The 14,200-nt window shown below is 46.6% G+C and overlaps 1 protein-coding gene across 3 annotated transcripts in view; it reads left to right on the top strand.

Annotated features, from left to right (window-relative positions):
• Grik4 (glutamate ionotropic receptor kainate type subunit 4) overlaps positions 1-14,200 on the top strand; it is a 436,311-nt gene that overhangs the window by 271,014 nt on the left and 151,097 nt on the right. Inside the window, exons 5-6 of one of the 3 annotated variants that reach the window (XM_087212564.1) lie at positions 7,307-7,638; positions 11,707-11,760. In XM_087212564.1, coding sequence (XP_087068690.1) covers positions 7,525-7,638; positions 11,707-11,760 — 168 coding nt within the window. In that variant the 5' untranslated portion in view covers positions 7,307-7,524. Of the gene's footprint in view, positions 1-6,887; positions 7,639-11,706; positions 11,761-14,200 lie in introns of those variants that run through there. The other 2 variants (XM_021249070.2, XR_015451727.1) reach the window with 2 other exon arrangements.

Below are 14,200 nucleotides of genomic sequence, written 5' to 3' on the forward strand. Positions count from 1 at the left end.
TGCAGACAAGGCCCCGGAGGAAATGAGACTATCCAGGCAAGGAGATGCTGCGCTACCACCCAGGTGGCCTCAAGCAGCCACACTGAGCTGCTCTGCTCACAGAACTGCCTCTAGAGGCTGCTGAGAACTCTGGTCCCTCTCAGCAGGGCCAGGAGATGGAAGGTAGGGCACAGCAGGGGAACTTCAAGGGCAAAGAAGATTAAAAATCTAATCAAAGAACAAGGAAATGAGGGACAGAAGGGAAACATGGCTCAGAGCTCAGGAGGAGACACTCCTCCATCTTCCTTATTAATGCAGGGCCGAGAGACACTGTGAGCAGAATTAGGAACAGGAATCTAATTCTATTTTTCAGCCATCAAAATTACGTGTAACAGAAATGATTCCATGGGGAATCATGCTACTTTTTCTCCTTCTTCCAAAAAGTAGATTTTTTAATAAGCAAGTTTTGGGCCAAGTAGAGATATATTATGAATTACATTATTTTCCTTTGGTGGGAAATTAGAGTATCTGCAAGTGTCCATTTCTAATTGGACTGAGTGAGGAGGTGGGGTGAATGGCCCAGGCATGGCCATTCTGGTCCTCTCCATGGGGCCTGAGGACCTGGCTGTTTGGGGCGTTCCATGGATAGTGGGGCTTTCCACGGTTGCTGTGGGGACCCTTGGGTCGGTTCACCCCTCCAGCCACAAATCTACTGGTCCTGATCCCCAGGCTGGACCCAGAGAGCAGTTGTACCATGCTGTGTGCCTCCCTACCATCTTTGTTCTTGGCTCAAAAATTTTTTTTAATATTTCTTTTGGTGTTTTTAAGTCCTTTTTGTGGCTCTGGGCCTTATGTCCCTATGTCTTATGCAACTTATTTACTACCTGTGCAATCAGGGGAAAGTGACTCTGCTTTCCCTAGCCTTAGTTGTATTGTCTATAAAATTGGGATAATGTTCCCTCCCTCCCAAGATGGCTGAGGGGATTAAATAGGATGATATCTATGAGGGGACAACATGGTGTCCATGATAAGGAAAATATTTGGATCCCTTTCAAATGAGACCTGCCAGGACCTGAAGCAAGGGAGGTGTGGCCCTGTCCTCCCATGGTTGCTGTGTTCACTGAGCATGGTTCACGCATTGGAGAGGAGCAGACTTGGTCAAGAGGCAGTTCCCTCCCCAGGGAGGAAGTGCTTCCACCAAGAGAAAGAGGTAGAATGGCTTAGTTAAAAAAAGAACCAATCTTTGGAGCCAAACACCAAGCTACCGCACTGTGTAGGAGCTGTAGTGGTGTAGAACAGGTTACCTACCTCTCTAAGCCTTCATTTTTGTCCTGTGTAACATGGAGATGATGATACCTATTGGGGCAATTGGGTGGGAAAGCAACTGAGCCCCAGAATGTGATGTACATTTAATTACTGTTATTTCATCTGACAGTCCGGGTTGAGGCAGTAGAAATGGAGGATGAGGCAGTAGAGAACCATGCCCAGGGCCCTGTGTGAGAGTAACTGGGGCAGTAGTGGACCTTTCTCAGATTGCCCATAGAAGATACTGTGGGAGACCTTTGCTCCTAACCACAGGATAGGAAATTATAGGAAGATGGTAGTCCTCCCATTATCGAACACTTAGCATGTACCGGGCCCCATTGTAAAAGTTTTTATTTTATCTCATTACAATGTTAAACTCTCCAGTCCTGGGTTCTATTTCTAACACTATAAAAATATTAAATTCTGTAATTTAAACTCATCTGACTCATAACTTCATGAGAACCATGTAAGATGGACTATATTAACATTCTCCTTATATGCATGAAGAACGGAGAGATGAATCCACTTCCAAAGTCATGGCTTCCTCTCACCGTAGCCCTCTGAGCCTCTTGGACAAGACAGAAGTGAGGGGCTATCTTTTTGTGTCACGGGAAGACCAAGACCTTCTTCCCATGCCACACTGAGTGGTGATGTGTGGAAGGCCAGGCCTTGGAGTCAAACCCTGGGTTTAGAGTCTGGCCCATTTCCAGTCCTCTCTTGCCCCAATATCTGTCTTCACTTGGGACACCTCCCTTCCAGAGTAGCTGTGAGCACTGGCTCAGGACCCACCCCCCACCCCCCTCACTGAGGAAGCGCTGGGGGCTATTCCCAGGGCAGATACCTCCTGTCTGAGCTGGACACATGCACCCTGAAATTAGGAGGCCAGGTCCCTCCCAGCCTGCCCTGCCATCGTAGAGGAGATGGCCTCGATGGGGCTCAGCCAGCCCTCCTTCCCTCAGTCCAGCCCCTGCCCTGCTGCCCCCACCCCTGACCAATCCCAGGGCCAAGCAAGCTGTGAGATGGGACAAGAATGGGAAGCAGGGGAAATACACTGTCCCAGCACTTGAACTTCTGTGCCCCTCTCCATGGGGTGGCATGACACCTGGAACCCTCATCTTCACTGGTCGGAATCAGCTGGTGGAAGAGTCTGACAACCACACCTGGGAGTCTCTGTGTGTGGTAGGGGAGGGATGAGCACTCTCCAGACTGAGGGCCATAGGCACCACATTAGAACCTTATTGTGTTATTAAACCCTCACCCCCATCCTCTCAGGTGAGTTGTACATCAGCTGCCTCCCCTTCGGTTAAAGGTGCCGCCCCTTCTGGGGATCGAAGCATTTTCTAGGGCCAGTGCACTGACTGCACCAAGGGAATCAGGCAGTAGAGTCAGAAGACAGTCTGAGAAAGAGATGTTTATTTTTATGTTTTGATGCAGGAGTCCTCTGCATACCCTGCAGACCCATCTCTTAAGTATTTATGTCCTTGACCTGCGGCTATGTTCAGCTCTAGCTGTGCCTTTCCTGGCTTTGCCAGCCTCCTCCGGCCCTCCTGGTCCCCTGCCTTCCAGTTCCCAAAGCCAGCCCCCTCCTTCCTCCCAGAACAGCCAGCCTGCTGGGCCTCTCATCGATCCCCTCTCCTACATCCTGAGAGAGACTAATAGGTTCCCCAGGTTCCTCTTAGCCTCAGCCTTGGCAGGAGACCTGCTGCTGAGCCTGAGCCTCTCAGGGGAGGAGGGGTTGGGGTGGATGTGTGTGTGGGGTGCTGTAAGAATGCAGATTTTAACCCCTGGTGGCCACTACCCCTGGTAAACCCCTTGGTTCCGTTAAACAGAGATGAGGAGAATGACAGTTGGAAAAGGTCAAACTGCACTGAGACTCCTTATAGTCTTAATATGGCTAAACAATGCACTCTCATCTGCAAATCCCTTCCTCTGTCTTTCAATTAAAAACATATCCTCTTTTGATTCACAGAATTAGAGAATCTCTGGGCTAGAAAGACATCAGTGTTTTTCTAATTCAACTTTCCACCCACTGGTTTAATTTCCTCTACAATAATCCTCAAGAGGGGCTTCAGTCTCTACTTGTCTATTTCCAGTTTTAGGGACCTCACTACTTCACTTGCAGTCCACTGCATCTTTAACAGCTCAAGCAGAAGGGTTTTTTCAATGCTGAGGTGAAGTCTGTTTCCCTGTGACTCCCATGCACTCATTGTTTCTGGCCTTTGTCCTTGAGGCTGCCAAGGACAGGTCTGCCTTGGGACTGTTCTTCCCATGCTTCCTTGGGCCAGCACCCCTTCCTTCAGCTCTCCCCTAGTGATAAGATGACAGCCCCCACTTGGCGCTGTTGCTCCCCTGGTGAGTTAGGATGCAGTGTCTCTTTATTCCCTCATAGTCTCTAGTTTTAGTCCAAGAAATCACTGTGCACCCTGCCTGTACTGGTAATGTGCAGAGATGTTCAAAACTGTGAAATTATATGTGTATCAATCACACACAAATAATACATATAAAGGTCTACAAATGGTTCCCAATTTGTGATGGTTTGACTTACAGTTTTTCCACTTTACCCTGCAAGAGTGATCTATATTCAGTAGAAAACAGACTTGGAATTTTGCATTTGGATCTTTTCCATGGCTAGCAATATGCAGCCCAGTACTCTCTTTCAACACTGGGAGTGGCAACAAGTCACAACCTCTAGCCAGTCATATGATCATGAGGGGAAAATCCCCATACTCTATGGTGTGCAGTAGGTTAGGTGCATTGAATGCATTTTCAGCTTACAATATTTTCTACCTACAGTGGGTTTATCAAGACACAACCCCACGGTAAATTGAGAAGCATCACATATTATTAAATATTTCATGTGGTTTATAACCAAGGACTGTATTTTGGGGGTTGGGTATAAATCCTGTAAGAACTAGAAAAGTGAGACGTGGGTAAAGACTGGAGAAGGGAAAGTCATTTTCAGGGGGGAGAGGGGGTTGGGGGTGAATAGGAAACAGGATTTGTCAAGCCCCTTCTAGGTGACAGATGCCGTTTAACACCCCTTCAATAACCAGGTAATATAGTCATTCTGATTTCACAGACATGGACACTGAGTTGCTGTGTTATCACATTTCCTGCCTGGTGATGCTGGAGTTGCATCTGTGCTCTTTTTTGTTGCTCCAAGTGCTTCCAGGTTGGGAAGAGGAATGACTCTCCGATAGAGATTCTGGGTGGGCTGCACACCTTCCCCAGGACTGGCTGCTCTTCTCTCCTGCCGTCCCCACCCTGCCTCTCTGCACACACAGGATGCTAGATAGGATGGAAGACTATGCTGTTCTTGTTTAAAGGGCAACAGAGCACCCCAAGAAAGTAGCAGGCTGGGGACTGATTGGAGCACAGTCTCCAGTATATCAGATATCTGAGGGGCTCCCTTCCCCTGGAAGCTCAGCACACCTGCCAGTTTTTAAGGATAAAAGATCCCTGGGCTGCCTTTGTCAGTCATCACCATACTGTGCATAATCTTGCTGTCTTCCCATGGGATTCCTTGAATGGTCCTACTGAATTTCATTGCCAGTTTAAAGAATCCCAGGGGTTTTACCCTCATTCTCAGCCAGGTTCCACAGACTCTCCACACTATATACCAGGACTATTCACCGCACCACCCCTCCCTTGTTTACCCCTTCCAGGTGTGACACTGCCTTACACCAGCATGTCCATGAGATGGCAGAAACACTGTGGCTCCAGGAACACTAGCTTTGTGGCCTCCCCTGGCCTCCTCTGGTGTCTTTTGGGTCTGGCCCTCAGACCTTTGTCCAAGCAGGAGTTTCCTTTTGACATCATCTCTGCGGAAAATGCAGTAAATACTCTCTTAATATAGGACAAAGTGAGGTGGCACCATAGAAAACCAAACACATCAGGCTGCCAAACAAAATAGGAATGTGATTTGAACTTTGCTGTGAACTTAGCTGTTCATGCAAGGACTCCAAGTTCCTGAGGGAAGGAACTGAGTGAATCTGGTCCATCTACTCTGTCTGCTGCCTGCCCTGGCATTCAAGATAGATCAATGAGTGTGGATTGAGCAGACATTGGAGAAGGCTGCCTCCCTAGGCCTGCCTTACAGCCGTTATGAGGATAAGTAAATACAGGCCCAATAACACGGAGACAGCCTGACCCACTTCCCAGCACGTTTCCCATGGTCTCTTGGGTTTTCACCCTCTTATACCTATTTCACAGATGAAAAATGGAGCATCAAAGTGGTTAGATGGCCTCTCAAGATCTTGTAGTATGTGAGGGCTGACCCTAAGCTTGAATCCAGATCTTCTGGGTCAGGGTTGGCAGGAAATGTCCAAGGCATCAGGGTTACTACAGATGGGGTCCTGTAAGGAGGAGCCTTAGAGGCACAGAGGTGAGCATTACAAGTCTCTGCAGAGGTACTGCCTGGGACAGAGGAAAGGCCAACTCCATGTCCTGGCTTACACAGCGTGGCTGTTTTATGTAGCCTGTGTAAAGAACAGGCCCTCCAGGGCTTCTTCCCTCCCTCCACAACTGCCAGCCCCCTGGAAAGGTTTCTCAAAACAGTGCAGGAGGGTCAGAGTTCTTTCCTGTCTCCATCTTGCCAGGCCCTTGGTCTTCAACTCTGGTCCTTCTTGTTAAAACGAAACAACAAACCCCACCAAATATAAGCTTTCCTTCCCTAAGTCCTCAGATATATGTCACTGGGCCTCTGAAGTCACTATGCCTGTTGCCTCCTGCTCAGTTTGTCCCTAGAGACAACATGGTGTCCTGGAAAGAGAGTTGGACGAAGATCAGAAAATGCAAATTCTGGTGCCTGCTGGGTCCTTGTGTCACTGGGTAGCCAGGCAAGTCATGTCACCTCTCTGTAACTAGAGGAGGCAGGTGGATGTTCTTCAGTACCCCCAGTTATTTTCTGATCTTTGAGAGTCAGAAGGATGCAGAGAAAGCCTCTAGGTTCTGTTCAAAACACCTTTGAATTGGGGATCCTATTGGTCAGTACAGAAACTGACAGCCTAGGAACTTTGGACCAGTTGGAAACCAAGCTTCATCCCACCATCCACAGTATGTATGGTGAGTTACTCACCTCCCTAGCTCCCATCCTTCTCCTAATTCTGGGGGCTTTAGTACTTTATAGAACTGTTGCAAAGATTTACATGAGATAAGCCATGTAAAAATTTTAGCACATTAGCTGGAACATAACAAGGGTTTGATAAATGTTATTCATGTCATTGCTTTGGGAGCAAATGTCTACCAGTCTCCTTTCATCAGAGTTGAGGCCACTGCTTTCCTGGAAGGTGACCCTTCAGACACACACACACACACACACACACACACACACACACACACACCCTCCCCAGCCTGCCTTCCCACTACCAGGGTCGCATGAAGACCCTCTTATCTAGGTGGCATCATTCAAGGCTCACTCCTACCACAGCTTCCAGGCAGCAAGTAGCAGGAGATGGAGGAGGGGAGGGAGAGCATGCTTAGCTTTAGTGGATAGTCTCTTTTTTTCATTCTTCTCTGGCCCAGGAGTCTTGCCTACTGGAGTGTAGCTGAAAACCTGTTCTTTTATAATCATAATAATAACTCCTCTTAATTCGGCCATGAGGCTCTGAGGAGTTCAAAGCATTTACTAGACCTGTTTTCTGAGCTTTGGAATCTTGAGGGAACTTCTCCCTCACCTCTAAAATGAAAACAAAGACTTTTCTAGAGCCTGATAGAACATTTTTGTAGGTTTACTAAATGCTTTGCATGCTGCCTCATTTAATGCTCACACATCCCTGACAGCTACAGCTGTTAAAGTCCTCACTTAGATGGGGAAACTAAGGCCCTGTGAACAGGTCATGGAGGTAGGGAGAGACCTGGATGTGGTGGCCTCTGAACCCAGTTCTTGGCCTCTAGGTGCACTGTGGGGACTGCTTTGCCTCACCAGGGAAGCCTCAAGTTCTTCTTTAAAAGGGAAACCCCCAGGGAATCGGGCAAGGACAGGTTCTTTTAGTGTAGATGGGAGAACTACAGGATTTCCCAGGAGGCCAGGAACCCTGCTCAGGTTAAGTTAGGGCTCCTCAGCTCTGTCTGAGGCCATGGCACCAGCCTCATGGATGTGCATCCTGTTTGGTCCCAGTGTGTGTTGAGGCAGCACTGCGGACCCTCAGGCACTTCCTCCTCTCTCCCCCTCCAGGCCTTTTAAACCTAGAGAAGCTGCTCCGGCAATTCCTTATCTCCAAGGATACACTCTCCGTCAGGATGCTGGATGACACCCGGGACCCCACCCCACTCCTCAAGGAGATCCGGGACGACAAAACAGCCACCATCATCATCCATGCCAACGCCTCCATGTCCCACACTATTCTCCTGAAGGTGGGACTTGGGCCAGGGGTGGGTGCTGGTGGGTATGGAGCATCTTCTCTCCCCTTCCTCCTTGCTGCAAGCAACTCTGAGCCAGGTCTGTCCTCAGCCCTGGGCAGGATCTGAACCCTGACCAACCTCTCTCTCCCTATGTTTCCTAGTAGATCTTGCATGCCAGATGCTATAGAAGCAGCTACATATATTGGCAACCAGGGCGGTTGCACCAGTGTATTTCTATCAGCCCTGTATTTAACCCCGACGCTGTGTTCAGCAGTTTATAAAGTGCTTCTCTGTCATTTCCCACAATAGTTCTCTCAATGATCAAAAGAGATAGGTAGGCCATCTGCATTCTACAGATGAAGAAACTGAAGCTCTGGGAGATTAGCATATTTGTCCAAGGCAAGCTCTGTGAGAAGTGAAGCCTGTGCAGCTCTCCATCTGCAAGTCAGGCAATTTCTCCAGTGCTCCAGATGTCAGCCTGGAGTGCCAGCCTGGAGTCGGGACAGATATACTTCTAAACTAGAATGCTGAGTGAAGCTTGGTGGGTTGGAGAGTGAGAGATGCCTGGCTACACTCTGGACAAACCCCTGGAAACAGCTGGGCAATGGGGGAGTTTCTTGGCTGGGCTGGTGGCTGGGCTGGACATGCCTCCTCAGAGACAGCAAGCTCTGCTTCTGGGCTGTTCCCTGGGTCCTCAGGAGCTCCCTCAACCTCTCAGACACACTGGCTTCTTCCAATGCCACTTCAAACACATTTAAACACAACATGCTGTCTTCCACTGGGTGAGCAAGCTCCTCCTAGTTAACCTCTGCCAAACTGGGCGGAGCCTGGTAGACACTCCTATGATTGTCTCTTCCTCTCCCTCCCTCTCTTCCTCCTTTCTCCCCATCTTCCCAGTCTCTGCTAGTTTTTGCTGAGAGTTAGTAAGTAATTTGAATGAATTCTCTCAGTACAGAGAGCTGTCCCTTCAGCCTGTTGCTATAGTAATTTTCCACAGCCACATCTGTCTGCATGTATACCCAACTCACAGCCACACCCAGCTATCTCCACACACACCTCAAATGCACCATTTCTCTCTTTTCTTCCATTTTTCTCTGTCTTCCCTTATGTCTGGAGCGATCATCAATTAAGTTATTAAGGATGGAAAAGTTCCTCTAGGTTTCAGGTTCCTTGGGGAAGGTAGCTCCGAGTAGGGAGTGAGAGTTTCAGCTTAATAGATATAGATAAAAGTCCCTTTCTTCCACCTTGCAAAGGGCAGTAGCTGAAGTTTGCCTGAACAGCCCCCAGGTGAGAGCCTTGGGGATCAGCTCCTTTCACAGGATTATTCCATGACTCCTTGCATATGAAGTTGGGTTCTCCCACCCCAATAATGTGACTATTTGTTAAAATTTTTGAAAGCACAAAAAGGCACATGGAAGAAAATGAGTGTTAGTCACAATCCCATCACCCAGAGTTAACCACTTAAATTTTGATGTCTAGCCTTTCTGCTTCTGATATCTTTCCCCCCAAATTATTTCTACCCCAAACAAACTATTTGGTAAATTGCTTTTTTTTTCTCATGTAATTATTTGCCATGCATTTTCTTCCTGTCATTTAATATTTGTCTACAAATATTTTAATAGCTGCATCATTTTCTATCATATAGATGCCGCATGATTTACTTAACCAACCCTTTTATTGTTGGAGAAACAGGTTGTTTCCAATCTTTTGCTGTAATAGACAGTGCTGGGATGCATATCTTTGTACATAAATCTTTATCCACATTCATGAATATTTCCTTGGTATAAATTCTGAGTTAAAGGTATGCATACTTGTAAGGATTTGTGGATGATTTGCCAGATTGCCTTCTAGAAATCAGCCACAGTTTATACTAATAGCAGCAGCATATAGGTATCTTATTGCACCCTTGCCAATACTGAGAATTTCCATTAGAAATGTTTTATGGGTTTTGTTGTTATTGTTGTTGTTTCTTTTTCTTATCTTCTTTTGTTTTTTGTGGCTCGAAGGAAACTGCTTTGAAGGAAACTCTTCCTGTAATGACCCTCACTATGGAACAGTTCTGCTGGGTACCCTATGGCCATCTTTCCTGAGCCCCCTCTCTGCCCCCAGCTCCTGAGTCTTTGGAGCCAAACTGATCAATGAGCTGCAAAGCTTCAGCAAAGCCCCATCTCTGTTCCTGTCTGACATCCTAGTAGCCCCAGGCAGGTAGACCCCCCAGCAGGCTTGGCCTCTCCCCAGGCTTCCCTAGGGCTCAATGTTCCTCCCCCCAGAGGGCCCCTGAGGCCTTGGGGCCTCCTCAAGGTTAGACTTAGTGTGGGAAACAGAGTGTGCAGACTGAACAGGGGCTTCTGAGAGCCCTGTGCACACGTGGGCATCAGGCCCTAGAGCTTGGCAGCCCTCTTCCATCTCACAATTTCAGGAAGGTTTATGGAGTAATCCCCTACTTTATTGAGCGGCTGTTCCTGCAATGAACTCCATGTTTACTCAGAACTCAGGTCTTAAAAATCAGGAATCTCTTGTCTTTCATCTCTAGGACAGGAGATTTCACAAAATGGATTTTAACTATTGTGCTCCCTCCCAGTCCCCTACCCCAACCCCACCCCTGCATCAGTGGGCTCTCGTGGATCTAGGCACTGTGAGAGGCAGCTGCCCTCTCTATGGACAGTGTGTGTTGGCGGGCGGTGGGGGGGGGGTCAGGCAGGCCTCCTGCTATATCTCCCTCTTGCTTAGAGGGAGAAGGAGCCTCACTACAGAAGCTTTGTCCCCTGGGTGATCTTGTCCTTGTCACTAAGCCCTTCTGCACTTCAGCTGCCCATGGGATACAGTAATATAATCCCTAGCCTGTTTCTCAAAGAGCCTAGACGGGGTCCTAGAAGAGTGTTCACAATGTTTAGTTCTTTTTGAGATAAACTCTATGTAAGAGGAAATGCAATCATCCCTGGTCTTGTTTCTCTCCCATCCACCTCAGCAGTCATGACAAGAACGGTCTCCCAGTGGCCTGGAGCTGCTGGATATATTATGAAAATCTAACCCACTGTCAGATGGGATGAGGGCCCTGGAGAGAGCTGGCTCATTATTTACCTAATCTACTTGTCAGTTTCTGTAGCACTTGTCACATTCAAAGCTGGGCACACTGACAGGGAAGGTTGGTCAGGGGTATTTATGATAGGTACAGAGATCAGACAAAAAGGATCCTCTTCTGAAGCCCCAGTTCTCAACTGTGCTCCTGTGCTGTGATCAAAGGTGAAGCATGTCACAGGCGACTTGCTCTTCATTACAAGTGTAGGACCAAAGTTTGCAAATGATTCACTTATTTCCTGTATTACTGCAAATTCAGAATGAATCTATCTGCATCCTCATGGGTGGAGTTCACTTGGGGATTGCCTATAACCCACAGACTCTTTTATCTATGCCATGTCCCTAAGAGGGTGTGTGTACAGTTCCACTGATACCATAGTCCTCAAGGAGAGTATAGTGTGGTTAAAAGCACTGAGAGTAGGCTGCTGGCTTTTATTTCATCTTTTCATCAACCAGTATGACTCATGTGACCTTGTGTAAGGCACTAAGCCAGTTGTCTTGTCAGCTTTGTCTGTTGTAAAATGAGAATGGAGGAAGAATAATAGTGTCTACTTCATATGGTTAATTCAGGTAGAATGCTTTATAGAGCCTGGTACACACTGCACAGTGGATAAATGCTAGTCATTGATATTGTTTGTTAATAGTTGTGGAAATAATTAAGTCTGTTTTCTTATTTACTTCATTTCTCTTGAAGCCATTTTGGTTCCCATAATATCCATTATGCCCATGGGACTGTGTTGCACATGAGAACATCAGCTACTGTGAGTGTCAACACAGGGGTAGGGAGTAGGGTGGAAATGGAGAGATCTGCTCTAGAGACCAGTGTTTCTGTGCTCCACCCTCCAAGATCAAGGGCAGCATAAGACTCATCTAAGGTGTCCTGTTCTGCCTGTTGATGAAGTGGTAGGCCAGAAAGACTGTAGCCCTTTGGAGCCCTCACTGGTCTTTTGGTGCCAGTTTGTTTTTGTTATCTACTATAATCTCTTTCTCTTCACTTTGCAGGCAGCTGAACTAGGGATGGTATCAGCCTATTACACATACATCTTCACTAATCTGGTAAGACATTTTCGTGGCTTGCTTCCTTGGTATAGAGTGTGGTCAGTGGTCAGGGTTAGTGGATTATGATGAGATGAAGCCCAGAACATAGGGTGTGGGAAAATAGAGGCAGAGGAGCAGAATCCAACCAAAAACCAGTCATCCTGTGAACATATGGATCCTCAAGCTCGCTGGGATTCACGTGCCAACAATTCCTTAGAAGAATGGGAATTTGGGCATTCTAATGCTTCTATTCAAAGGCCACTAGATATATAGCATAGATTCTTCTGGACAGTAGAATGATGGATGAGCCTCCTCAGTAGGTCCAGTTAGTGGCTTGGAGTCTGACTTCTAACTCACCAAAGCTCCATTCATGATAACTCAAATGTAGGGAAGCCAGGGTATAAGAAGTATGCATGCCTTATGATGTTTTAACTGGACACACATCTGGAAGCCACATCTTAGTCATATTCCCTTATTTTGCAGTTGAGAAAGCTAAGATCTATAGACATTTTATTGAATCAGGTTTAAATACTAACTTTGCCAAATACCAACCATGTGCCCTTCAGTGAACCACTGAGTTTTGGTGTCTTTATCTGTTAAATGGGGATATGAACAGTTACATAATTGAGCTGATTTTGAAATGATGTGATTTTTAATCTGCATGGAAGCATTATGAAATTGTAAAGCATTAAATGTGAAAGTTATTGTGACATACAGACAGTCAAGTAGAGAGTAGGAATGACCTCAGAAAATAAGCTTTTAAAAATGTATATCTTTTTATTTTGGAATACTTAGACAATTCCTAGGAAGTTGCAGAGATAGTCCTGTGTACTCTAAACCCAGTTTCCTCCAAAAGCTACATCATATGGAATTACAGTGCAGCGTAACACCCAGGACATCACAACATCAGATCCATTAGAACACAGATCTGTGTACCTCTTCATCCAAGGCACACAACTGTTTCATCACCGCAGAGGCCTTCTTCATTCCACCATTTTATAGTCGCGCCTGCTGGCCTCTTCCCCACCATCCCCGGTCCTTAACAGCCACTAGGTTCTATAATTTTATAATTTTGAGAATGTTATATAAGTGAAATCATACAGTGTATGACCCGAGGTTGGCTTTTTCCCCCTACTCTGTGTAATGCCCTTGAGATCTACCCAAGTTACTGCATTTTTATCGATGAGCAGTGTTTCTTGGTACCTGTGTGCTGTTTGTTCAACCATTAACCAAATGAGAGACATTTTTGTTGTCTCCAATTATGGGTTATTACAAACAGTGCTGTTCCACATGGTCATCCAGTGAAGAGGTTTATTTTATTTTATAAATGGCTCAATCAGGTGATCCCTTCATCCAGATGTGCTTTTGAGCACCTGCTGTGTACCAGGTACTGATCTGGGCTTAAGATGGGAATAATAAGAAAGTCATCCCCCTTTGCTTCAACTTGAATATACATGGCTAATTTCCTACCACAAGACTGCTAGTGTACTAGTTGGGATTGTTTATTGAAGTCTAGCAACGCATATAGAAGATGCGTATATTGTATGTGCACAGTGCAAACAAAGAACTTTCTCCAAGGGGTCACACTCACATCCAGTAATAAAACATCGTCAGTAGCCCCCTCACACCCTTTACAATGTGAAACAGAGTGAATGTCTTTGTTTACTGGTTGTTTTTTTTTCTATCTACCGCTGCTGCTGTAAATCAAAGCATTAACATGTAAAAGAAGAGGAAAAGATTAGGCTATTCCCAGAGCAATGCAAAAGCATTTGCCTAAAGTAAGGAGGCATCTGGGGCAGCCTGGGCAAGTTGGCAGAAGAGTAAAGAGAGATTAAAGTACAGTTGGGCTCCATTTAGGAAGCCTGTGAGAGGGAGGGAGGAGGGACAAAAGGCAGACTAGGGGCAGCCTGCACCACACTAGCCTCCTGGGGAGGCTCCCTGCCTTAGGGAGTGAAATCAGCAGACAAGGGAGGAGCTGGGTGGCCAGGAGTCACAAAGAATTTACCAGATGGAAAGAGGGGGGCCAGTCATTCAGAATATGGGTTTCAGGGACAATAATCAGAACTCAGATGGACATGCTTGGCTTGGAGATTTTAAGGAGGCAGCATTATACACACTGCAGGTCACTGTTCTCCCTGTCAGAAATAAGAATGGTGGTGATGATGTTAAGTAGTAGAAAAAGCACTGGCCTGGGAAAAGCACGGCACCCATGGTTCAGTTCCCACTCTGCCTCATACTCAACTGTGAGACTTTGGGTGAGTCATATGGATTCTCAGAGTCCCCGTTTTCTCATTTTAAAAACAGGAATAACAAAACCCACTCCATTATTATGGGGATTAACCACAGTTTTCTACGTAAAAATTCATTGTCAGTTGTGCATGGTGGAACATGCCTGTAATTCCACCACTCTAGGAGGTTGAGGCAGGACCATCACAAGTTTGAGCCCAGTCTGGGCAAC

The sequence above is a fragment of the Heterocephalus glaber genome, unplaced genomic scaffold (assembly GCF_053883595.1).
Source record: "Heterocephalus glaber isolate CG9 unplaced genomic scaffold, H.glaber_assembly_v1.0 deba00001431, whole genome shotgun sequence".
NCBI lineage: Eukaryota > Metazoa > Chordata > Mammalia > Rodentia > Bathyergidae > Heterocephalus > Heterocephalus glaber.